General features: G+C 46.1%; 2 protein-coding genes across 6 annotated transcripts; one reads left to right on the top strand and one right to left on the bottom strand.

The window, feature by feature from the left end:
- Positions 1–1,183: 1,183 nt before the first annotated feature.
- On the bottom strand, positions 1,184–11,358 carry ZNF175 (zinc finger protein 175). Of its 5 annotated transcripts, none has more exons than XM_045532600.1 (5): positions 11,240–11,358; positions 9,278–9,462; positions 7,135–7,261; positions 6,786–6,881; positions 1,184–3,492 (listed from the first exon to the last, which is right to left on the bottom strand). In XM_045532600.1, exons 2-5 carry the CDS (start codon positions 9,347–9,349, stop codon positions 1,628–1,630), a joined length of 2,160 nt encoding a protein of 719 aa, XP_045388556.1. In that variant the 5' UTR covers positions 9,350–9,462; positions 11,240–11,358; the 3' UTR covers positions 1,184–1,627. The 5 variants fall into 5 exon arrangements, with proteins under 5 accessions (XP_045388556.1, XP_045388554.1, XP_045388558.1 ...); XM_045532598.1 differs by having other exon boundaries at positions 11,264–11,358; XM_045532602.1 differs by having other exon boundaries at positions 11,291–11,356.
- Positions 11,359–18,567: 7,209 nt separating this feature from the next.
- Positions 18,568–24,525, top strand: LOC123624613 (sialic acid-binding Ig-like lectin 8). Its single transcript, XM_045532597.1, has 7 exons — positions 18,568–19,377; positions 19,568–19,840; positions 20,062–20,109; positions 22,410–22,667; positions 22,999–23,092; positions 23,443–23,523; positions 23,893–24,525. The coding sequence occupies exons 1-6, from the start codon at positions 18,948–18,950 to the stop codon at positions 23,513–23,515; spliced, it is 1,176 nt and encodes a 391-aa protein (XP_045388553.1). The 5' UTR covers positions 18,568–18,947; the 3' UTR covers positions 23,516–23,523; positions 23,893–24,525.
- Positions 24,526–25,187: the final 662 nt, after the last annotated feature.

The raw sequence follows: 25,187 nt of genomic DNA, 5'->3' as shown, positions 1-25,187 counted from the left end.
ATTCCAAGCATTTGTGTAGTACTCCAGGTGGCCAGCTACCATCCTATTAATAATAATAAAAAATGTGGGAATGACCAAATAAATTACAGCAGGTCAACCCCAAGGAATACTATGCAGCCATTGAAAAGATGTATTGTAGAATAAAAAAATGACATACCCACATGTGTATGATATGATCTGATTTTTATGAAACAAAGGAAAGAGTCCCAACATAAATATATGAATATGTGTGTGCCTATGTGATGTATATGTATGTGTGTATGTGTGTGTCTCATGCATTGGCAAACATCTGCAAAGAGCCAGATAGTAAACATTTTCAGCTTGAGGGCCATATGATCTCTGCCACAACTATTTCAGTTCTGCCAATGGAGTAAGAAAGCAGCCCCAGACAATACTTATCCAAATGAACATGGCTGCATTCTGATAAAACTTTATTCTTACAAAAAAAAAAAAAAAGGCAAAATAGTTGCTAGGCCCAATTTGGCCAGAGGCCACAGTTTGCTGTCTCCTGGTATATAAAATTAGCAGCTTGTATAAAAATATGAACAAGTCCAGACTAAATGGTTGGCACTGATTATCTATAAAGAGGCTCACCATAGACAGTGGGGATGGAAATAAAAGGGGAGGTAGAGCTGAGCTAACCATAAAAGAAAATCTACAGTATGAAGATAGTATACAATATAGAATCTCATTTATGCATTTACCAAAAACTGTAATGTACATTCATGTGTCTGTATAATAAAGGAATAATTATTTATGATACCTCATGATATAAATATTTGATACAGAATAAATTTGATAAATACAATTACATTAGATTCTTAAAAAAAAACCTGTCGTCTACCTACACCTGTTATGAATTCTTCACCAAACCCTACTGAGGGCATACATATTAATATACACACATATACACACACATGCTGAGCAGACTATATACATATAGTAATATATCTGTATATACATATACACAGATATATAAATATCCATACAGTTGAGTATGCCTAATCTGAAAATCCAAAATACTCCAAAAATTTGAAACATTTTGAGTGCCAACATGATACTCAAAGGATATGCTCATTGTAACATGTTGAGTTTTGGATTTTCAGATTAGGGATGCTCAACCAGTAAGTATAATATAAATATTCCAAAATTCAAAAAAATTGGAAATCTGAAACACTTCCGGTCTCAAGCATTTTGGTTAAGGGATACTCAACCTGTATACAAAATACATATATACATAAGACACTCATATACATACGTAATATTACCCTATCATTACTTTGCTGGCGCTTTATCATATTGATATCCCACAATAAACAGGACTTTCCTATAAACAATCTGGTAATAATCTGTCTTGTACCATTTTCTATAGAAAGGCTTTTCTCAAAGCATTAGTTAGGGTTTCTTCCCAAGATGAAATTTATAACCCTTAATGAGGCTAGTACAAATAAGGACACTTCCACTTATTTTTTGAAATTCTTTTCTGGGTAATTTCCCTCATGTAAAATAATGTGTGGCTTCATGATGTGTTTACACATGTAAAGCATTTCCAGAATTTCTGAAGCATGAATCTATTACATACAATTAGATCTGACTCTTATCAAGAAATTCAGGGAGTATATTTCATTTATGAATATGCTGATGCACTAGGAATTGATTTCTTGGTAAACCCTTTCACAGAATAACTGCGTTTGTAAGATTTGTCTCTGGTATGAGTTGTTTGGTGTTTATTGAAATTTGACCTGTTATTGAAGGCCTTCCCACATTCAGAACACACATAAGGTCTTTCTCCCGTGTGAATTCGCTGATGCACCTTGAGCTGTGGTTTCTTACTGAATGATTTCCCACAGTCACGGCATTCGTAAGGTTTCTCTCCAATGTGAGTTCTTTGATGAGTAATCAACTCTGATTTCTGGATGAAAGCCTTCCCACATTTGTAACAAACAAAAGGTCTCTCCCTAGTGTGAGTTATTTGATGTTTATGGAAATTTGACCTGCCATTGAATGCCTTCCCACATTCAGTACATACATAGGGTTTCTCACCTGTGTGAATTCGCTGATGCTCTTTGAATTGAGACTTAGAAGTGAAGGCTTTCCCGCATTCACTGCATTTGTAAGGCTTCTCTCCAGTGTGAATTCTCTGATGCATGCTGAGTATTGACTTCTGGTTGAAGGCTTTCCCACATTCACTGCATACATGGTGTCTTTCACCAGTATGTATTTTCTGGTGTATATTGAGGTGTGACTTTTGGGTGAAGGTTTTTCCACAGTCACTGCATTCGTAAGGTTTCTCCCCTGTATGAATTCGATGATGTATATCAAGTTGTGACTTGGAAATGAAGGATTTCCCACAGTTGTGGCACTGATAAGGTTTCTCTCCAGTGTGACTTCTTTGATGAACAGTCAGGTGGGCCTTCTGGATGAAGGCCTGCCCACATTCAAGACACACGTAGGACTTCTGCCCTGAGTGGATTCTCTGGTGCAAGCTGAGTGCTGACTTCTGGGTGAAGGCTTTCCCACATTCACTGCATGCATACTGTCTCTCACCAGTGTGAATTTTCTGATGTATAACGAGGGTCGAGTTCTGGGAAAAGCCTTTGCCACATTCACTGCATTCATAGAGTCTTTCTCTACTGTGAGTTCTCTGATGTCTTAAGAGAGATAACATCTGGAAAAAGGCTTTTCCACACTCATGGCATTTATAGGGCTTCTTTCTAGTGTGAGTTTTCTGGTGTATAATCAATTCTGATTTCTGAATGAAGACCTTCCCACATTCCTGACATATATAGGGTACATTACCTGTATGATCTGTCAGATATACACTGAGTTTTGGTTGTGGGGTGATGGCTTTTCCACATTTGCCACATTCATGGAGATATTTTACACTATGCATTTTCTGTTGGGTGAGGAGGTGTGATTTCTGGGTGAAGGCCCTCCCACATTCAGTACATTCACTCAGTTTCTCCTGAGCATGACTTTGGTGTTGTGTAAATGACTGTTTATGGCCATAGACTTTTCTACACTGATTACTTTTGCAGAATTTCTCTCCTGTATGAATATTCTTGCTGCAAGCAATGGAAAAGCTATGAGTGAACAGCTGATCAGACTCAACAATGTCATCAAGCTGTTTTGTGGCACTGCTTTGATTTTGACCATTTACTTTTGGGTTAGGCTTCAGACTTTTTGCAAATGAGCAACATTTCTGAGATCTTTGTGAAGAAACATGATGGGGCCTCATGTGAATGATTTTCCCAGGGTCCTTATAGTCACAATCTCTCTCTGTGTCCAATGTTTTCTTGTTGAAGACAGTACCATGACGCATGGGTTGAATTTGATTTTGCTGATCTCTCTTTCTATGGTCAGCATCCTGCCACAGCTCTTCTAAAGTGGAGCACCATGAACCATCTCTTGTGACTTCACCCACCACATCCTTTTGAAACGAAGCTTTCTCAGGAATTTCCTGTTGTGGGGTTTCAAGCCCAAACTTCCCTTCTAGAAGGAGAAAGAGAAGATGAAACAGACAGAATAAACAAGATAGAGTAGAAATTGTATGGTGCTAATTGACACTGAACACAGGGAAATTGCTGAGTCATGTAATAATGGTCTAATGATGGTGACAATGAGCAGAAACACTTACTATATGCCTTATTATATGCCAAACACTGATCTATATAGCACCTGCATGTGCCTGACAATGGTCTATGTGAGGCACACATAAACTCATTTAATCCTCATAATAACCTCAGGAGGTAGCTATGATTAGTGTTCCAATTTTACAAATAAAGAAAAGGAAGCACATCATGGTCACATGGCCAAGATCACTTTGCTAATCTGTGGGAAGATTAAACAAAGGCAAACTAACTCCATTTACACAGGCAGTCTAGATGCTCAGATCTAGTAGGATAGAAGGTGAGACAAGGCATCATCATTGTTACAGGGCAACATTGGTAGATAGCCAAGGCTTGAAGGAGGGGGCCCAGTGTACAGGTCTTCATTAGCTTTCAGATCTAAATCCTCACCAATCTCCCTGCTTTCTCTCACTTGTGCCAAACCCATCAGCCTTCTATAACCTTTGGAAAACTATTAAAGCTTCCGTGATCCTGACATGGCCAAGCTACTGGCTTATTTAACTTAGCATGCCTTTAAGACTCATCCATGTTGTAGAATGTGTCATAATTTCCTTCCTTTTTAAGGGTGAATAATATTCCATTATATGTATATACGTTTTATCAATTCATCCATCAGTGGACAATTACACTTCTTGGCTATTGTGAATAGTGCTGCTTTAAACATGGGTGTATAAATATCTGTTCAAGTCCTTGCTTTCAAATCTTTTGGCTGTCTACCCAGAAATGGAATTGTTGGATCATACAGTAATTCTATGTTTAATTTTTGAGGAATAGCCATATCATTTTCCAAGGTGGCTGCTCCATTTTACGTCCCTACCAGCCATGCACAAGGGTTCCAGTTTCTCCACATTCTTGCCAACATTTGTTAAGATAGATGATCAGGGACTTCCACACTTGGGAGTGTTTCTGCTTGGCTATCCACTGTTTTTTAATAGTAGTCATTCTAATGAGTGTGAAATGATATCACACTGTGCTTCTGATTTGCATTTCCCAAGTGATTAGTGGTGTTGAGCACCTTTTCCTGTGCTTGTTGGCCATTTGTATATCATCTTTGAGGAAATGTCTATTAAGGTCCTTTTCTCATTTTTTAATCAGGTTTTTTGTTTTGTTTCATTTTTCACTCTTGAATAGCTATTTTGCCCATACACTGGCTTTCATTTATTCTGGGTATCTTACACTCTGTGTCTCCAGCCACAGATTTGGACTATTTTTAACTTTCAATTCATTTAGATCATAAAAATTCAATTCATTTAGATCTTACTGAATCTGATAATATTTAAATTGCTGCCAAAAATGTTTAATGCAAACCATCAGAACTGTGCTGAAAAGCTTTTCCATAACTCTCCAACCTAACAATGCAAAAAATGCCCAATTTATTCCCAAATCCAAGCACATACTCATGTCCTCTACTCCTATTAAGCTTCCTTTGTCTGCTTCATTGTTTCTCTTCAAAATGGTTTTGTGGACCAGTTACAGATACTGTGCCCTTAAAATTAATCCCCAATGTCACTCCACCTCTAGGGTGACATTATTTTCTCTGAACTTTGCAAGCAGTCACCCTCGGTACTTCCCATTTTGATATACTCATTTTTTGAGTAGCCTGCCATGAAATAGACATGATTAATACACAAAGACTCTTCACACTTCATGCCATTGTCCTCTCTGTCCAAATATATTTTCTGTTCTTTAGAATTTACCTCAGCAGATATTTAAAATATCCTTCTAAAATAGAGTAAAATATTATTTTCTATCTCCAGAAATTCAACAATTTTTGTATTCTAAACGGTTTCCTCATGCTCAACACGGATATAATGAAGATTAAGTAGGGAAAGTACAAATAACCACAGGCCATATGCAAAGTGGATTATCCTATGTACCACATATTAAGCAAAAAATCACAACAATGGAGATGAAAACTATCAGGTATATTTTTAAATTGGACGTATGTGGCCATGATGATAATGTCACTGAAGAGTTTGTTAATCTTACATAGTAGAAAATAACTGCATGTTTGCATCCTGTCTACTGAAGAAAAATGAAACAAAATAGCAGTATTTGGGGTAATAAAATCTTTGTGATTGAACTCATGAAAAACCGGAATCCACAAATCTCATTAGCAACAAAATAGTCTAACTGTAATAGGAAGCTGGTTTGTAGTGATACCACTAGGATTAAGAAAATGGGTCACCTAAATTATATATTCAAAAAGAAAAATTGATAGGAATTCTAAAATAATAAATTAAATTAGAACACTGAAAGTGCTCAGAAACACAGAAAAAATCTGACAAAATTTGTCATGTGCTAAGAATTTATTTGAATGATGACAATTCCAATTGCTGATCCCCTGAAATTAAGGAAGTTGACTCATCTACTGAGAACTGTCCTCCATGTAGCTTTAAATAAGGTATCAGAATTCAGTTTAAGCACCAAGACTAGAGGTATTGATATAGGAATCATCAGAATACAAATATGAGGACTAAGTATTCAGAATGGATGGGTCCTATCAGTAGATTCCTATGATGAAGAGATGACCATAGGGAAGTATAGGATCCCAAGGTAGAGATGCCACAATTAAGGGGAAAAAAAAAAAAAGAAGATTCAGCAAAGAAAAGAAAATCAACAAATTTAATGGCAAATAAATAGGAAAAAAGGCAGAAAACTCCATGGACACAAAAGGATAAAACAACATGAAAAAGCAATGTACACATATATGGAAAACCCAATCAGATAAGAGATATAATGAGATGCTCTAGTTATTAGAAAAATAACATTTAAGCAATGAAATGGCCCTTTCATCTATCAGATGGACCATAAATTAACCAATTTGGTTAATGCCAAGTGTTGGCAAGCAAGGTGTGCAAATGGGGGTGTAGACTCAGCAGCCCATTTAAGGTCAATATGGTTGACTAATTCAAATTAAGTATACTTATCTCCATGACCAGGCAATCCTACTCCCAAGTATTTACCTCTGAAAAATTCTTACACTGGCCCCTATAGGATATTTATGAGATAATTTATCACATTTATTGTGGAACCTCGGAGTAGGAGGCAACCTAAGTGTCCACCAGTGGGGGAACAGAGGGAATGAATGAGCATGGTAGGCTGATAGTGATATCTCCAAAGATATCCATGTCTGCCTGGGTACAAGTTACTCACCTTGACACCTCTGATGTGGTAGTTCAGCCTCCCCCATCCATTGCCCCTGTCCTTTTACCACCCTGAAGATGACTTCTGGGCTGGGAACGTGATACCCTGTTAAATGGAAAGGATGTGGGATTTGGGTTTCAGAGGCCATTCAACAAAGCTTTGCACTGGCTCATTAGAAAAGTCAACATTTTCCACTGGCCACAAAGTAATACTCAAAGGTACCTAAAAGGAATAAGCACTGCAGGACAAACCAAGGAAAAAACCATGACATACTTCTGATATCCCATTGTGCTCTGCAAGGAGGAAGAAGGAAATCTCAACGAGGCCCAGCCAAGATTCCCAGGTCAGCTGTGCTCACCCACTGAGATGAGGTGGTTATAGATCTCCAGCATCACGTCCTGGTACAGGTGTCTTTGGGCAGAATCCAGTTGCTGCCACTCTTCCCTGCTGAAGTCCACGGTCACGTCCTCTAACGACACTGATTTCTGTAACAATGTACCCCAGCTCACTGTGAATTACTCATCATTGGTAAATGGGGAAGTTACATATAAGAATGTGCTTCTGATGATTTTTCATCATGACACATCATATAGGCTTCCCATTAAATACCTGTTTCACATTGTATTTTGGGGGGAGTAAAAAAATTTATAGAAATACCCTGCCATCCATTGTATACCACATTCATTCAGTCATTCTTTTTCAAAAATGAGGCCAGAAATGGGTTCTCTCTAAGTCCTCTAGCTCATTTAGGAATAATGAACATGATGTTTATTAAGCACCTACATGCCAGGCTTAGCTGTGCTAGGTCCTGGGAACTCAACATAGAACTATATAAGCTTCAACTCAGAGACTTGGAAAAGAAGTAAATACACAAGCTCAACTATGGGGTTAGGAAGGGAACATGGTAGAAATAGATGCAGAGCGCACTACTGGGGAGAAGCAAATTAGGGACAAGCAAATTCTACCTGGGAATAGAGGGTCATGCTACTTAGAGTTGGCAAAGCTTAAACTGTAAGTGAGAAGTTTGATGTGGGATGTGTGCATGCAGGAAATAAATCATTTTCCAGAAAAGAGCTTTAATGAAAGTGGAGAAGTAGGAAAACACTGTGAATTCAGGATGCAGCAGATGGCTCTGTGTAAGAGGAGAGCAATTGCATGATGTCTGGAAGGTGGTTATCATCCAAGTTCCAAGAAAATGGGCTGGAGTCTGATCATGTAATGGGTATGGATTTTTATTATAATTAACGGATTGCCATTTAAGGATTTTAAGTTCAGGGAAGAGGTATGATCATATTAATAAGATATGATCATATTAAAAAGATGATCTTCCTATAAGAAGCAATATTAATGAAAAGATTGGTTAAAAGAGCTTCATTATAGAATTATTACAGATGACAAATGCAGCCTGAAGAAAAGAATTAAAATATCATCACTTTCACCAATGACTGCTAAAACCACATAGGTGAAAGACTGATGGGTTCTTTATGATTAAGGATTAAGATGGCAACACCTGAACGTAATAATCAATTTTAACATCACAGAGAGATAACCAGACATTATGTGCACCTGATATGGTTTTATAGTACATAGATGGTATACAAACTATGAAGTATTCTTGCCAAAAACAAAGAAATCAAAGTGGAATCTGGCCAAGCCTCTACAGTAGAGCCATTCAATGGAAATATAATGTGAGCCATATATGTAATTTAAAATTTTCTGCCTAGCACTGTGGGAGGCCGAGGTGGGTGGATCATTTGAGCTCAGGAGTTGGAGACCAGCCTGAGCAAGAGCGAGACCCCCGTCTCTACTAAAAATAGAAAGAAATTATATGGACAGCTAAAAAATATATATATAAAAAAATTAGCCGGGCATGGTGGCGCATGCCTGTAGTCCCAGCTACTCAGGAGGCTGAGGCAGAAGGATCGCTTGAGCCCAGGAGTTTGAGGTTGCTGTGAGCTAGGCTGACGCCACGGCACTCTAGCCTGGGCAACAAAGTGAGACTCTGTCTCAAAAAAAAAAAAAAAAAAAAAAAAATCCAGAAGTTAAGGCAAACCAAAATATAAATCAAAGGACAAGAAAAGCTGGGCATGGTGGTACCTTATGAGAACAGAACAGAAATAAACCAATCCCCATAGACCAGGTGAGGAGGAGTCTGATGGGGACCAGCTGAGAATCTGCAAAGGCCCAATGGTGGATGAAGGAGCTGAGCCAGTGCTGAGCAGCAAGGAGTCAGCATTTCCCTGCCTGCAACTGGGGCTCCCATCCAGACTACATTTTCTTCTTCCTTGGCCCAGGGCCAACCCTCTACTCCAACACACTCTGCTTCATTAGCCAGTTCACAGTTTCTCAGAATGCAGACGGCCTGTGGATAGTGGGACATCAGCCCCTTGTGGTCCCTGCTTGGCAGAAGGATCAAAGCTGTCTCAGGAACAGGAAGTACAGAATCTGCTGCATCTGCCGTCACATTATGGAGAACTTTCCTTGGGGCTGGTCCTTCTTACCTCGCATGGACCGTCCTGCTCTTCTGGACCCAGGACTTGGGGCCTTTGGGATAAATTCACATCAGCAGGCATGTCCCCTCTGGACTTCAACTCTTGGTCTGTCTTGCCAACAACTCCACTTTTCCCAGAAGCTGGGAAGGCGTCTGGAGGCTCCAACCAGGACAACTGGGTAGAGGTGGGGTGGGCTGTGAAGAGAGATTCTGCAGCCTCAGTGATTTGGCCTGAGCCAGGGGTTCTGCAGAGATACCAAGAAGCCCTAGAAAGGCAATGACCACATGGTCACTCACTCAACATTTGTTCCATAAATAATTCCTGAGGGCCTTGAAGTGAAGGTCACCATGGTAGACACCAGAGTAGACAAAGTTCAGAAAAATCCAACTCTAGTTTTTAGCCAGAGTTAAGAAAAAAGACTGAGTTTGGACTAAACTTTATGAAAGACTCATTGCGGCTCTTCTACTTTTTAACTATAAGAATATGGAGACACTTTAGTCATAGTTTCTAAAATGGGGATACAGGTATTTTCACATGTTTTGGAAAACTTAATGCAAGATGAGGTTTGTCAAGCTCTCAGCACCTGCCTGGTGTGTGGTAAATATGAATAAAACCCATCAAGTTGTCAACTTAATTTCACACAATGCTGTCAGTTAAATATCATGAGCATTATTATACCCATTTTGTGGATGAGGACAATGAGGCTGTGTGGTATTACATAATTTGCCCAGAGGTTACTGAGTCTGCAAATGGAAGAAAAGGGAATCAGCCCCATGTCTACTTCATTCTAAACTACACACTATCTCATGTACCCCTATGTGTCCACCTTCCAGAAACACCATTTCCATTTCCTCCTGCCTTCAGAGAGCTCAGGCTGGGAGGTGGTTGTGTCTGGTGCAGGTTCTGAGGTTCTGAACATTTCATTGCCCATCCATGATACACCATACATACAGCCCAGCCTCTTCCAACAAAGCTAAAAATTTAAATCACTGTACCCAACCCCCAACTTAACCCAGAAAATTTGCAGACACGGATCATGACCTCCAATCACTGACCATTTCTTGCCTGTCCATAATGAGGTGCCCTCACCACACCCAAATGCAGTCATTGACAGTACTGACTTTCAGAAATCCCCAATGGGTAGACCACAGGACTGCCAGGTTACAAAATGCCTCCCAGTCACTGACATGGCCCAAGCTCTTGAAATCATTAGTACACTGCCAGGCAATAAATGTTTCCCAGGAAGTACAATTTATTGGTTTCCACAGGACGCCAAATAATCCTCAACATAGGGGCTCAAATAAAACACCCCAGCAGAAAACTGTCATCAATCTGCTCAACTGCCAATCACTGATTCTTACCATGTCCACAGAGACTCAAGGAGAGGCCAAAACTGACCCACACATCCAACCCTAAAGGACCCGTCACTGCCCAGAAAGCAATGCAGTCACCCTCACAAACCCCAATCACTGACCTCCCCCCCCTCAGGCCTCCAGTCAACTGGCTCCCATATGCCACCCTTAGCACCCACTCTACTTAGATTCCTATTGGTGACCAATCACTGGCCCCCAGAGTGTAATATAATGTGACCCTCAAAGTCCTCCAACCCCTGAAGCTCCTGGATCCCAATCAACCACTGACTCCTCTAGTCTCCCAAGCAGTCAATCACTTTCCTAAATCTCCTCGGATACCGTCGACTAAGGGGCTCTTAAGACGCATGTTCACTATCCTCAAATGAACAAGTTTCATGACCAACAATATAAAATCTGATGTTAAAGTTCACTTGGAATTTAAGTTGCAAAAATATTTACATACAAACAGAAAAAAAAAAAACACGAGAAAAGAGCCAATTATCCAACTTAAATTAGCAAACCCCACATGCCCCACAGCCGTCAACATTCACCCAGGAACCCCCAATCACACACCTCATAGACCCGTCTTCACTCGCCCCGCCACCCTCTCATCGCTCACCCCAAGCCGACCTCCGTCACTGACCTCACCGAATCCCTACTACTAATATACCATATCACTTCGGCGTCCCGCAAGCCGTGTAGGAAGGCGAGAACTACTTGACTACGCGAAATGGTCGCTCTGGGCCGCTTCCGGTTTGGGTTAATATCCCATCAGGATTTCCTCGGCTACGGCGGAACTGTGCGCATGCTCAGTAGCATTTTTGAAGCTACGCTCCGCCAATAGTTATCATGGCGTACGCCATTGTATCTTCCCTCCGTGGTTCATTTTCCTTACTCAGAAACCGTCAGGAGGACGGCATGGCTGCGCCAGTATGGATTTATGATAGTGGAGGCTGCCATCTTCAAAGAACATTCATTCCGTACAGCAAGGCAGGCATATGGAATGTCACCGAGTGAAAGTCTTGGGGCCGTCCTACATTGGTAAGGGACCTCTTCAATATTTGTGTATATTTTAGGAGAAACTGACATTGCATATTCTGAAAAATACCTTTTCTGTGTATTTTCACAATGCTTTAAAAGCTTTTTTTCCTGAATTACTAAAGAACTCACAATCTTTAATAGTGCTTTTGAAAATTTTATCTTTCTGAGAAATTTTATCTTTGCAATCCTTGCACCGTTGCTCTCTATACCTGGATGAACCCATAGATGAAGTTACCTACCAAGAGACAACCTGAAGAGAGAATTTAGAGTTCTTGTGACATTTCGTTTAAAGAGAGGAGAATAAAGAAAATACAAGTTAAAGGAGAAAACACAATTATTGAGGATAATACCAGCCAGCTCAACTGCTCAGAATTTTGAGGAAGAGGTTTTTCAATCAAATAGGCAGAAATATATCCTAGAAGGTGGCAACAGTGACCATAAAATTAAAAATTGGGCTGGTTACTGGGAAATGGGATGTAAGCCTGTGTGAGGTTCTGAGGGTGAAGATGTGAAATGACTCCTCTTAAAGCAATAATTTGGAAGCATTTTATGGTCACTAAAAGGAAAATGTTGGAAAGAAATTTGAAAGAACAGGAATATCTTGCAAAGTAACATTGAAATAAATCATGTCTAAAATTTTCTGATTGTACAAGGAAACATATTTAAGACTAAGGGAGAATGTGGATGCTTGGGAAATGGACCCCAAATGAAAAAGACTAGAATGAAATCCCAAGACTGGTAAGAGGGTCACAGTCATTGAGTAATACCCCCATCCATCCATCCTTCCATCCACCTCCCTATCTTTCTACCCATCTGTCCATTCATTCATATATCCCCCCCATCAGTCCATCCCATCTCTCTTTCCATTTATCCATCCATTCATCTGTCATCTCTGTCAGTTAAGGTTCATTCGCAAAAATAGAAATCTCTTTAAAACAGGAAATTTAATCAAAGAAATGTATTACATGCTTCAAGGAAAACATGAAAAATTAAATGTGGCCAGTGAAGTAACTGACAAATGAGCAACAGCAAGAGAACATCATCAGGACAAGGGAAGAGACAGTGTGCCAGAGCCCAGGATCAGGGGTGCCCAGAGGAAAATTAAACGACAGCAGCTCTTCTTCTTGGGTACTGCAGGCTGAGAGGAGATGCAGCTGCTACCTGAGATGTTGTAGAATGCAGAGAGAAGGAGAAAAATAAGTACTTTTCACTTCCATATTTATTTCCTCTGTTTTAACCTCCAACATTTGCCTCTCATTAACTAAACCTAGAAGGAAGCCAGTGTATAAAAGTGCTTGAGAAATTCAGCTTGCATGGGTAAGTCCAATAGTAGATTAATGTCAGAAAGGGGCCAGGAAAGGGTCTGAACACATCAGCCATAGATGGTACCATCCAAAGCCCCCATGCTCAGTACCGACCCATACTCCAGGGTCCCAAGATCATGACTCTAGGCCTCCAGGTCAGGTGACCTTCCAGGAAGGCAGTAGGTCCATGGATAGAACCATCTGTGGTGTCCAGCACATGGTTGAACACCTCATGCCATCTTTCAGGCCCAATTGCAGGCAATTACAGAGGCTTTACCTGGCCTTACCTAGAGGCTTTACCTCCTGGGGACGCCACCCTCCCACACCAGGCAGGTGCACGCCAGGCATTGCAGCCTCTGAGGGCAGCTGCAGTTGATGACTTAGGCCCCTCTGGTAGGTCATGCTCTTCACATAGGTGCATTTCCAGCCCAGGCACCATCTCTTCTAGATCTCTTTCTCTGAGGCCTTGGGCAAAGCAGAAGGTGAAACCTTGAAGACACATTGCCCCACTCTGACTCGGCACTCGTTCTTCTCCTCTCCTCGCCCTTCTCCCTCTCCACCCACCACTCCCCGGGGTCCATAGAACTGCAGAACCTCCCTCACTGGGGAGACAGCCCCCACATCTGGGCTGATCCATGATCCACCGCACCCTTGGCCTGCACAGTCCATGGGGAATGGAACAGGGGGGAGTCAGCACGTTCTCTGGTCCAGACCTGGCTCCATCACTGTAGTGGGGGTTGAAGTCTTGATGGCCGCTTTTGCCTCGGCTCACGTTGCCTTATGGGGCCACTGTGGCCACGGTGCTCTCATCCAGCTCAGCCGAGCTCCCACTGAGGTCGGTCTCAGCAACCCCATGGATGCGGCCAGGATTCCTCGTGCCTGGGGGTTGTGGGGATGGAAGGGGAGGGCTCAGGGCCCGTGCGACCGACCGCTGCCTGGCCGAAGCTCGGCTGGAGAAGGGAGAGAAAAGCCTGGCAGTCCCCACCTCACCAGCTTCTGCGGATCCAAAAAAAGGGTCAGAGCACTGTGGCCCTCACCGCTGAAGTTGAAAATGTCTTTCTCTGCTTTACGTGCTCCACAGAACCTGGCTGTTGGCCCAGGAAATGGCACAGCAGGAAAGAGGTGGTGACAGAGGTAGGTTTCGCTGGCTCAGGACAGAAGTGGGGACCCAGAGCTCAGACAGGAGAGGGCTGAAGACATCTCATTGAATCCCACTCCCCCATCACCCTCTGCCCCGGCAGTCTGGCTGCTGCCACCACCCCCCTCCTACCCCCCACTCCCCTGACAAAGCTCTCACCAGGGTCACCAGTGAGCAGGTCATGCCCCTGCCACCTCCCAGGCCAGGTGTCTCGCTCACCCCAGACCCAATTAAGCTTAAGAGTGTGTGTGTTCCCCACAGCTCCCCCTAGTGCCCTCTGTCCCCCCTTGCTGGACACACCCACCCCCACCCCAGGCCAACTCTGCTGTCCTTTCTGAATCCCCCACCACCTCCTCTCCACCCAGACCTGTCCCTGAGCCCTGGACCTGGTCACCGCACCAGCTCCGGCCGTGGCATCTCCACCCCTGGTGCTTGAGTCAGGGCTCCGGGATTCCTCCCTCCCTCACCCACCACACCACACCCCTGCCGATTCCACCTTCTGAAAAATGTCTCAAATTGATTCTTTCCTCCATCACAAGGCTACTTGTTTGGAGAGCCCCCAGCTAAATGGGGGGTCCAGTGCCAGAGCAGCTAGCAGCCCTGCCCCAACAGGAAATGAAGGGGAGCTGGGCGCGGATGTCGACACCTTCCACAGGATACTTCTTTCCACAGCGTCCTGGGGAAAACCCAGCCTGGGGCAGCCCCTGGCTCACCAGAGGGAGGGTAAAAGTTGAAGACACCACCACAGCAAGAAACAAGTTCCGAGATTTTTGCTTACAGATCTGAGCAATGAGGGTGCAATGCGTTGGAAGGGCCGTCCTCCATCCCAGGGCCAGGCAGGCACAGATGGAGAGTCAGGCAGAAGGAGTTCGAGACCAGCCTGAACAAGAGCGAGACCCCGTCTCCATCTGTTACCCCCCCAACTAGAGCACAGTGGTGTCATCATAGCTCACTGTAACCTCAAACTCCTGGGCTCAAGTGATCCTCCTGCCTCAGCCTCTAGAGTAGCAGGGCCTACAGGCGTGTGCCCCCATGCCCAGCTAATTTTTTCTCTTTTTTGTAGAGATAGTGTCTCGCTCTTGCTCAGGCTGGTCTAGAACTCTGGCCTCCAACAATCCTCCCACCTCCACCTCCTGAAGTGCTAGAATTACAGATGTGAGCCACTGTGCCTGGCCTCCTTTTCCAATTTTTAAATCAGGTTTTCTGTTGTTACTGTTGTTGTTGAGTTTATTATACTTCTTGATTTTGGTGGTGGCTGTATAGATGTTTTTAAAACATTTCTTGATTTTGGTGGTGGTCATATAGATTTTTAAAAAATTAACCAAAGTTTACATTTGTCATTTGTGCATACTTCTTATGCCACACTTCTTATGCCACACTTCTTATGCTTTCAATAAATTTTACCTTAAAATTACATTAAGACTAGGTCACAAATATATGCTAATAAAATGTCTAGTCTAAGTGAAATATAAAACTTTTAGAAAATATCATGTGTCAAAACTGACTCAGAAATACATACAAAAATCCTAATAGCCCTATAGCATTAAAGGAAACAACTCAGAAATCAAACTTATCTCCCAGCAAGAAAACTCATGGGAAAATTCTGCCAAACATGCAGAGTGGAAGCAATTTCAACATTACATAAACTCTTGCAAACACAGAAAGACACATGACAGCAGGATAACGGACATTCTGCAGTGACTTATTTTAAGTCTTTCTTCCTCTCTGGGTCACAGTGGATCGTTCTGCAGATTGAGAAAGGGGAATGGCCAATGCCCATGAACCTGACCCTCCCCACCTACCTCACACACGTTGTAGTCCTGTGAACTGTCTCCTTCTGTCCACTCTCACCGGCTTTCTGCTGATGTTTCCCTCCGTTTTTTCCCACTCACTCTTCTCAGCCCTGGGGACCCTGGGAACTGAACAGTGCAGAGCTCAGCACTTAAAACTCAAGAGATGCTTCTGCTGCTGCTGCCTAGCTGGGGCAGGAGGGGTAGGGTAAGTGCACAAGGACCAGAGGGGATAAAGGGGGGACAGTCACTGGAGCCTGACTCTGCATGTCCACAGGAGCTTTTGCTCAGGATGCAGAGTGTGAACTAGCACTGAGGCTTTGCTGTCGACGCAGGAGCACCCGGGAATCCTGGTGATTCACCTCGTCTTTTATGTTTGGGTTTCCTGCACTGAGCACCCAGATCGTAGGACTAGTTCCCAGAGGGATATTCATGGATGGGATGCTCCTGTATTCACAAATTATTCAGGACAAAAAGTACAGGAGCTGAAAGCTCAATTCCACCTGCTTAGTGAACTTGGGACCTGGAACTTGTCCCTGAATAACAGAGACGCTCAGTGACAAGACACAGGGGAGGGGCATATTGCTTTTGAATGGAGAGAAGTTATCATATGAAATATGGTTACAAAAATAAGATATTTCTCAAAATGTACCAGGTGGGTTAAGGCCTCAAGGGACAACACCTGTTCCATAGTCAAGGTGAGGGGTGGGGGGCAGATAGGACCCTGGGGTGAAGGGAGAAGCCACTTCAGGACTTCCAGGGGCATATGCAGAGGTTCTATCTCTTCTCTTGATTTGAACCAGGCACTGAGACCCATGTATCAGAGAATCTAAAATCCAACCATATTGAAAACATGACTTGCACCATCAATCCATGGGGCCAGGAGTGGGGATGCTACCAAACTTCTCCTGTTCCCAGTCCCCTCAACTTCCTGGACACCAGGATGTTCCAACCATCCTATGGCCCCAAAATCATAGTGCCAAGCTGATTGATGGGATGAACAGATGGTTAAATAGGTAGAAACATAGACTGAGAAATAGATCCACTACTCTTTCATGAATTAATAACAAAAGCATAATGTCTACCATCTTTTGGTACAAGGATATTTTCCTTCAAATAGATTTGACAAACTGTGTTTTTGATGGACATCTAACACGTAGTGTTTGCAAAGCCAGGCCAAATGCCTGTGGGCAATACAAATGTGAATATATAAACAACTCAACAACACCTAAAAAATGGATGTATATACCATGTTCATGCTTTGGAAGATTCAATATTGTGAAAGTGACAGTTTTCCCCAAATTGATCTGTGAAATCAATGCAATCGCAAACAATATCTTTTTGAGAGCATTTGTACAAATTGACAAGCTGATTCTAAAATTTATATGGAAAAATCAAAGAACTAGAATATTCTAAACAATTGTGAAAATTGCCACCCAATCCATTTAAGGAGACCCCCTAAATTTCCTGTCCCATCTCCCAGGAACCCTACCACTTCCTCCACAGCCCCCAACGACCCAGCAGGTACATGTCCTCCACATCTAGGGACAAGAGCTGTTTCCCAACAAAGCCTGATGGCTCCCAGTGCTGGGTCACTCCACACCTGGCAGTCCTCACTGTGTGTCCCTGAGCACAAACTCCCAGGAGAGGGGTCTGTGTGAGCAAAGCCCCAGAGCCAAGGCACAGTGGCAGATTCTGGGACAGGGAGAGAAAAGAGGCTTGGGCACAGGAGCAGCTATTTAGAGATCAGTCTTGGAGGCTTGGGGCAGTGGTGACCAAGGGGACACTGGTCTCTTCTCTCACCTCCCACAGCCCCAGTGCTCAGAATGTGCCAGCACCTCTGCTGAGCGCTCACCCTGCTCCTGCACTGCACTGTGTGGTCTGCGCCATCCCCCCTACTCCTCACCCCTCCCCACCCTGGGGGTCCTGGCCACAGCCCTCTCCCATGGCTTCCCCAGGACTCAAATTCAGCCTGGGGGGAGCAGCCCCAGCCCCTGCCTGTGCAGCCCCCATCACAGGTTCCTCCTGGGGACCCGGCCAGCTCCCTGCCGGACAGTGAGGGCAGCAGCCGGATCTGTCACATTCACCTCCTTCTCTCTTCCCCCCAGAGAGAGGACCCATCCCTATGTGTCTGGAGGAACGAATGACACAGTAAGTGAACAAAAGGTGGCCTCTCGCTACTTACAAAAACCATAAATAAAAACTTAAGGCTTTAGAAAGGTTCAAATTGAAAATGGGAAATGATATACCATGCAAGCAGTAAACAAAAGAAAGTTGGTGCCCCTTTCCTGATATCAGATGACTGAGTCTCAAGGCAAACTGCAAAGCACAGGTAAAGAAAGGGAACATAAAGTTCAAACATTTAATTTACCAGAAAGATATAAAAATTCAAAATATGCATGCATCTACTGATGGAGTCTTGAAACATACAAGACACCAATATTCACAGAATTATATCTCCTATCGCTGGGAACCTTCATTCTGGAAGACTTAACAGCTTATCTTCCCACCAGACAGTGACACCATGAGGACAGCACTGGGGTCTGGTGTGCTGATCTTGATGTGCAGAGAGGGGATGCCCACACATGGTGGCTGAGTGGGGAGGAGGCTGCTGCTCACCCCTCCTGGGTCTCCCCCATCACCATGTCCCTGAGCCCCACCCCTGACATCCACAAACATCCACAGTCAGAGACTCAGAGGTCCAGAGAGATGGGACCCATTGTCACCTTCCAGAAAATGTCCCCCAAGGGGAAGGGCATTGATAGGGAGACAGGAGATGTGATTGGTCCCCTCATGGCATGGGAACTTGGGTGATTCTCACCCTCTCTGACCAGTGTCCCCAGGAGTGGACATGGGTTGTGACAGTCAATCTCCAAGTCCTGCCCAGGGCCTGACAGTGCCTGGGTGTGAAGTTCCTCCTCTGAGGAGGGTCATGGTTCTGACCTCGCCCCCATCTTCCCGTGGGGCCTCTTCTGAGTCCTGAGCTCTCAGTTCCCGAGAGAAGAACCCCGAGGAGCAGCCTTTCCCCGGCGGGCCCTGGCACCTGCACCCGACATGCTGCTGCTGCTGCTGGCCCTGCTCTGGGGGAGGGCGGGGGTGGAGGGACAGAGAGGGCACGGGAAAGGTTTCATGCTGGAACTGGAGAGGGTGGTGACGGTGCAGGAGGGCCTGTGTGTCCATGTGCCCTGCTCCTTCTCCTACCCCCGGGACGGCTGGAACGACTCTGACCCAGTTCATGGCTCCTGGTTCCAAGAAAGGGCCAAATCACACCAGGAGGCTCCAGTGGCCACAAACGACCCAGCTAGGAAAGTGCAGGAGGAGACCCAGGGCCGATTCTACCTCCTGGGGGATCCAGGGAGGAACAACTGTTCCCTGAGCATCAGAGATGCCAGGAGGAGCGACAACGGGTCATATTTTTTTCGACTGGAGAGGGGAACACTAAAATGGAGCTACACATATCACCAGCTCTCTGTGCATGTGACAGGTAAGGGGTGCCCAGAGGAGAAAGGTGGTGGGGGTGACAGGGCAGGGCTGGGCTGGGACCCCGTGCTGGGAGGGGCTGGGGGTGAAGCCTGTCGGGCTCAGGGGAGGAGCTGGACCAGAGCCTGAGCTCCTCTCAGGGCCGCACCTCGGACCCTCCCTCCTGACCCTGCGTGTCCCTCTCTTCTCCCCAGCCCTGACACCCTACATCATCCCCCCGGGGACCCTGGAGTCTGGCCGCCCCAGGAACCTGATCTGCTCTGTGCCCTGGGCCTGTGAGCAGGGGATGGCCCCCAGGATCACCTGGGTGGGGGCATCTGTGTCTCCCCAGAGCCCCACTGTCGGCCGAGCCTCGGTGCTCACCCTCATCCCACAGCCCCAGGACAATGGCACCAGTCTCACCTGCCAGGTGACCCTGCCTGGAGCCGGTGTGACCACAGCAAGGACCATCCATCTCAACGTGTCCTGTGAGAGCTGTGACAGGATGCCCGGGGCCCTGCTGGGGGGTCCCCAGGGCAGTGGGATGGGGTCAGGGCTGCACACGGGGTGCTGGGACCTGGGGTCCAGGAGGGGAGGGACAGGTGGCCACTGACTCCACCTTCCTCCCTGATGTGGTTCCTGGGGACAGAGGCCAGTGTCTACCCAGCCCTCAGCAGTGACTCAGGGCTGCCATGTCTGTCTGCCCCAGACTGTCCTCAGAACTTGACCGTGACTGTCCTCCGAGGAGACGGCTCAGGTAGGACAGGGCCCTCCCTGGGCTGTGGGAGCAGGGCCTCTTCAGTCACAGCAGGCGCGTCCTCCTTACCTGGGACTCATCCTGGTCACCTGAGACCCCCTTGCTGGTGACCCCAGGGCCCCTCCCTCCCCTCAGATGCCTCCCACCCCGTTGGCCCAGAAGAAGGACAGGGCGACACTCATAAAGCACGACTGACCTCCAGGCCCCTTGTCGTCTGTCTCCTGAACACTCCTTCAGCCTCGTCTTTTTATTTCCCCAATAGTTTACATACTTCTGGGTGGCTGATACGGTCACATGGGTGACAATTCCAAATGCTCAGTAGGGTCTGTCCTCAGAGGCCTCTCTCCCTCCCCAGAACACACCAGGGTCCACACAGGCTGCTCCGAGCCTTGGTCTGTTCACCTGAAGGACCTCAGAGGTGGTTTGACATCAGTAGTGCAGACTGTCCCCGTGCTCCTCCGGGACTGTGTGGTGTCCTGCTGCATGGATGGACTCTGAGTTCAGACACACTTTATTTTAGTGAAACATCAAGGCACTAATTTTATTCTCCCAACAGAAATGCTACCAGGAATAATCTTGTATCTCCCTTTTTTTTTTTTTTTTTTTTTGAGACAGAGTCTCACTTGGTGCCCGGGCTAGAGTGAGTGCCGTGGCGTCAGCCTAGCTCACAGCAACCCCAAACTCCTGGGCTCAAGCGATCCTCCTGCCTCAGCCTCCCGAGTAGCTGGGACTACAGGCATGCGCCACCATGCCTGGTTAATTTTTTCTATATATATTTTTAATTGGCCAGATAATTTCTTTCTATTTTTAGTAGAGACGGGGGTCTCACTCTTGCTCAGGCTGGTCTCGAACTCCTGACCTCGAGGGATCCACCCACCTTGGCCTCCCAGAGTGCTAGGATTACAGGTGTGAGCCATCGCGCCTGGCCATTGTATCTCCTTTTACAAACGGGTTTGTATCTCTGTGGGATGATTGTCTAAGTGCAAAATAGCTGAGTCTAATATTGAGAAATACGCCCAAGTTCTTCCCCATCCAGGATAAAAGTCTGGATTTCCAACAGGAAGGAGTGAATGTATGTCTCCCCAGCCTCATCAACCCAGTGTGGGTCCAAACCTTTTTTTGATCCCTGCCAATAGCAGGTGAAAGTTGGAATCTCCATGTAGTTTTAATACGCATTTCCTTTATTATGAATAACATTGTGCATCTTTTTTCTATGACAAAAAGACATGTGTATTTCTTTTATTCTGTAACTGTCTGTTCATAGACTTTGCTCAGCTTTCCAGAATGACTTGACTTTAATTATTTATTCTTGGAAGCTCTTTTGAATTTGAGAAGTCAGTATTTATGGCTGAGATGAATTGTAAATACATTTCCCAATATGCCGGGTGGCTTTGTCCTTGCATGTCTATGATTTTCACAATGTACAGGGACCTATTTATTTTGTAGCTGCATTTATCAACGCTTTTGCTGGGTTCTGATTCCCCACTCTGAGGTTATGAAAACAAATCTGCCCACTTTTCCTCCTGCTACCTGTCTCTGGACTCCACCCCCCACCCCACCCTGCCCCCCCCACCAGCCCTGCAGGTCTATTCATGTTTCCCTGAACTGGCTCAGGCCCTGGTCATCTTTGCAGTGTCTGTTACTGCTGCCTGGAATGCCCTTCCACCCCTCATCCTCTAGCCGCCTGCTTGTCCTTCACACCTTCCTCCTCCTGTGAAGCAGACGTGCCTCCTCCAGGAAGCCCTTCTGGACCACAGCATTTACATTTTCTCATTTACATTGTCCAGGGCTGGTGCAGCCTGAGTCATCTCCACCACATGTCATGTGACCTTGGGGGCACCAGTTTCTAAGTCCCTACTCCTCGCCCCAGACTCTGAATTTCTGGCAGTGAGGCCCGCTTAGAGGCACAATGATAACTCAGTGAACCGCTGTCTCGGTAAGATGTCAATAAAGAACAAGACTCTTCAGGCGAACCTGGATTCTGAGTTGTCAGCCAGAGCACTGAAGAGGGCCTGGAACGTGGGCCTGAACTGACATCATATCTGGGTGTCTGGGGCCTGAATCCAGCCGAAAAGGAACCATCGATGCCAAGGAGAATCGACGTCGCCCTGCACAGAGAAACTGGGGACTGAGCCAGGCTCTGGGCTCCTGCTCAATCTCTCTCTGGGTCCATCTCAGTGTCTCTGTTTCTTTCAGTCTCCATCTCTGTGTCTGAATCTGTCCCTCTACCTGGTGTTTTTCTACATCCTTCTTTCTCTCAATATCTTTATCACTCTGACCCTCTGTCTCTTTCTCTATAGCACCCACAGCCCTGGGGAATGGCTCATCTGTGTCAGTCCTGGAGGGCCAGTCCCTGCGCCTGGTTTGTGCTGTCAACAGCAATCCCCCTGCCAGGCTGAGCTGGACCCGGGGGAGCCTGATGCTGTACCCCTCACAGCCCTCGAACCCTGGGGTCCTGGAGCTGCCTCGAGTGCACCTAAGTGATGAAGGAGAATTCACCTGCCGAGTTCAGAACCCTCTGGGCTCCCAGCACGTCTCCCTGAGCCTCTCCCTGCAGAGTGAGTGTCGGGGGCTGCACACCAGACCCCCTAGCAATGACCTGCAGCCCCCAGGTCACCAAGCAAGCAGCCCCCTGGGCTCAGTGGGGGGAAGAGGGCTGTGCCCAGCTCAGCGTCACACTCAGCTGTGAGCCCAGAGCGTCCATGGGGCCAGAGCCCTCTGTCTACTGCTTGTCAGGCTTGGTAGGGGTTGCGGAGCCCAATACTGACGTGGCCCCACATTCAGGGACATAGCAAGGGCCTGGAGAGCCCACAGCCAAGTCAAATAAGGGAGGAAGGACACGGGATTGTGGTTTAGCAGGTGAAGCTGGCTCATCCCACTTTTGCTCAGGGAAATCGAGGCCCGTGGCAATGGTGGTTCTGGTGGCCATCGTAGAATTTGCTGTGAAGATGCTGCTTCTCTGCCTCTGCCTCATCTTCCTCAGGTGAACTCTGCCCCAGGGACCTAGGGGGAGGGGTGGGAGAGCCAGGGACACAACGCTGAACTCCACAGCCCTGTGCTGGAGGGACCGGAAATGAGCACGAGGGCCTGGGCCAGGCAGGAGGCTGAGCTGGTGATGAGAATCCCACACGGCCAGTGGTTTCTGTCCCCAACTCTGGCTGAGTGTCTGGGGGGTGGGGGGAGGTTCCTGCTGTCATCCAGGGGGACTTGGTGTCTAGACCTGCTCTTTCCTCCTCAGTCCCCTCCTGCCCCTGACAGGGCATGGGGAGGTGAGGCTGCTGCCCTCTGCATCCTGGTCTGCCCCCAGTGACAGGCCCTGGTCTGTTCCCCCAGAGTGAGGTCCCGCAGGGGAAAGGTGGCTCAGGCAGCAGTGGCCGTGGAGGATGCAGACACTGTCATGGGCTAATCCCTCAGGTGAGTGATGTGGTGTCTCACCCTCCCACATCCTGCTGGACGCCTCCCCTGTGATGGCCTCCAGGATCGCTCTGCTCAGCATGGCCAAGGCTGAGCAGCCCATCTCCTCCCCAAGCCCCCTTGTCCTGCTGGGATCCTGTCCCAGTGATGACTTGGTGACTGAATCTCTATGTGCAGGACCAGGGTGAATGAAGTTCCCCACCTTGACCCCCCTCCCCACATCAATGAGTCATTCACTCTTGTCCCTCCTTCTCCTGAGCACGGCTCATCCTGGTGCCCTTTTTTCCACCCGGCCCTGGTCATTCCTGTGGCTTCACCTCTTCCCTGCTCCCTGAGTCCACCCCACCCCCTGCCTCCGTCTCTCCCCAGCACAGGCCTCCAGACTGTGCTTCCAGATGCGTCCTTGTCCAGTCCCCGCGCAGTGTGAACAGCCATGTTTCCCCCATTGCTGGAGAACGAGGTGCAAATACCATGGCTGGGACTGAGGGCCTCGAAGGGTCTGTCCCCTGCCGGACTCTACTCCTGATCCCTCCCTTCCCTGCATCTCCCAACGTCTCCCCACACCCACTGGGCCAAGTCCTCTGCGATCTGACACTTTCCATGTGTAGTTCCTTCTCCTGAAACACCCTTCCCTCCCCATTTCTGCCTATAGTCCTGCTCATCCTTCAGGCTCAGTCCTGAATGTCACTCAGGGTTCTGTGTGTTCCTTGCATGCATTTGAGTGAAAGAGGGACGCTCAGTCCTTCAGGCATTCCTAGACTCATTCAGGAGGAATTGCTGAACACCTACTATGTGCCAACACTGTCACAGTGCGAGAGTTGCATCAATGAATATAACTTCAACAATCTCTGTCATCCAAAGCTTTGCATAGTCACTCTCCCAAAGAAGAGATAAAAGAAGCAATTGAGCACACGGAAAGATGGCAACGTCATAGTCATTTGAAAAATACAAATCAAAATTCAAATGAGATGCTGCTGCACACACATTAGGATAGCTCTTATTTAAAAAGAAAAGAATACAATAAATGTTTGCAAAGTTGTGGAGAAATTGGAATCCTTTTGCATTGCATGTAAAATGGTGTAATCCTGTGGAAAACCCCTTGGTATTTCCTCCAAAAGTTAAGCATAGAATTATCAAGTGACCAGCTATCCACTCTTAGATATATTGTTAAAGGAACTGAAAGTGGACTTCAGCTGTTGTATCTAAGCCAATGTTCACAGCAGCGTTACTCACAGTAGTTAAACGGTGGAAACAGCCCAAGTCTCCACCGATGGATGAATGGAGAAACAAAAGGTGGTGCACACATGCAATCAGATATTCTCTAGCCTTAAACTGGGAGGAACAGAATTCTGATACATCACAGTAGGGATGAACTCTGAAATAATATAGTAAGTGAAATAATATGACAGACACAAAAGGACAAATAATGTGTGATTCTGCTTATATGACCTGCCTAGAATAGGCAAATTAATCGAGATAGAGAGTAGAACGGTGGTTGCCAGCGGCTGGGGACAGGGTGGGGACTGGCAGGGATTGTGCAACTGGTGCAGAGTGTCGGCTCGGGAAATCGATAGTGGTCATGGTTGTGCAACACTGAGAATGTGCTTAATGTCACTGAATTGTATCTTATGGAATCTTAAAAATGGCCGATCTTATGTTACTTA

This window comes from Lemur catta, chromosome 19 (assembly GCF_020740605.2).
Source record: "Lemur catta isolate mLemCat1 chromosome 19, mLemCat1.pri, whole genome shotgun sequence".
Classification (NCBI taxonomy): domain Eukaryota; kingdom Metazoa; phylum Chordata; class Mammalia; order Primates; family Lemuridae; genus Lemur; species Lemur catta.
Note: the sequence above shows the minus strand (reverse complement) of the source record. Positions and strands in the feature narration are given on the sequence as shown.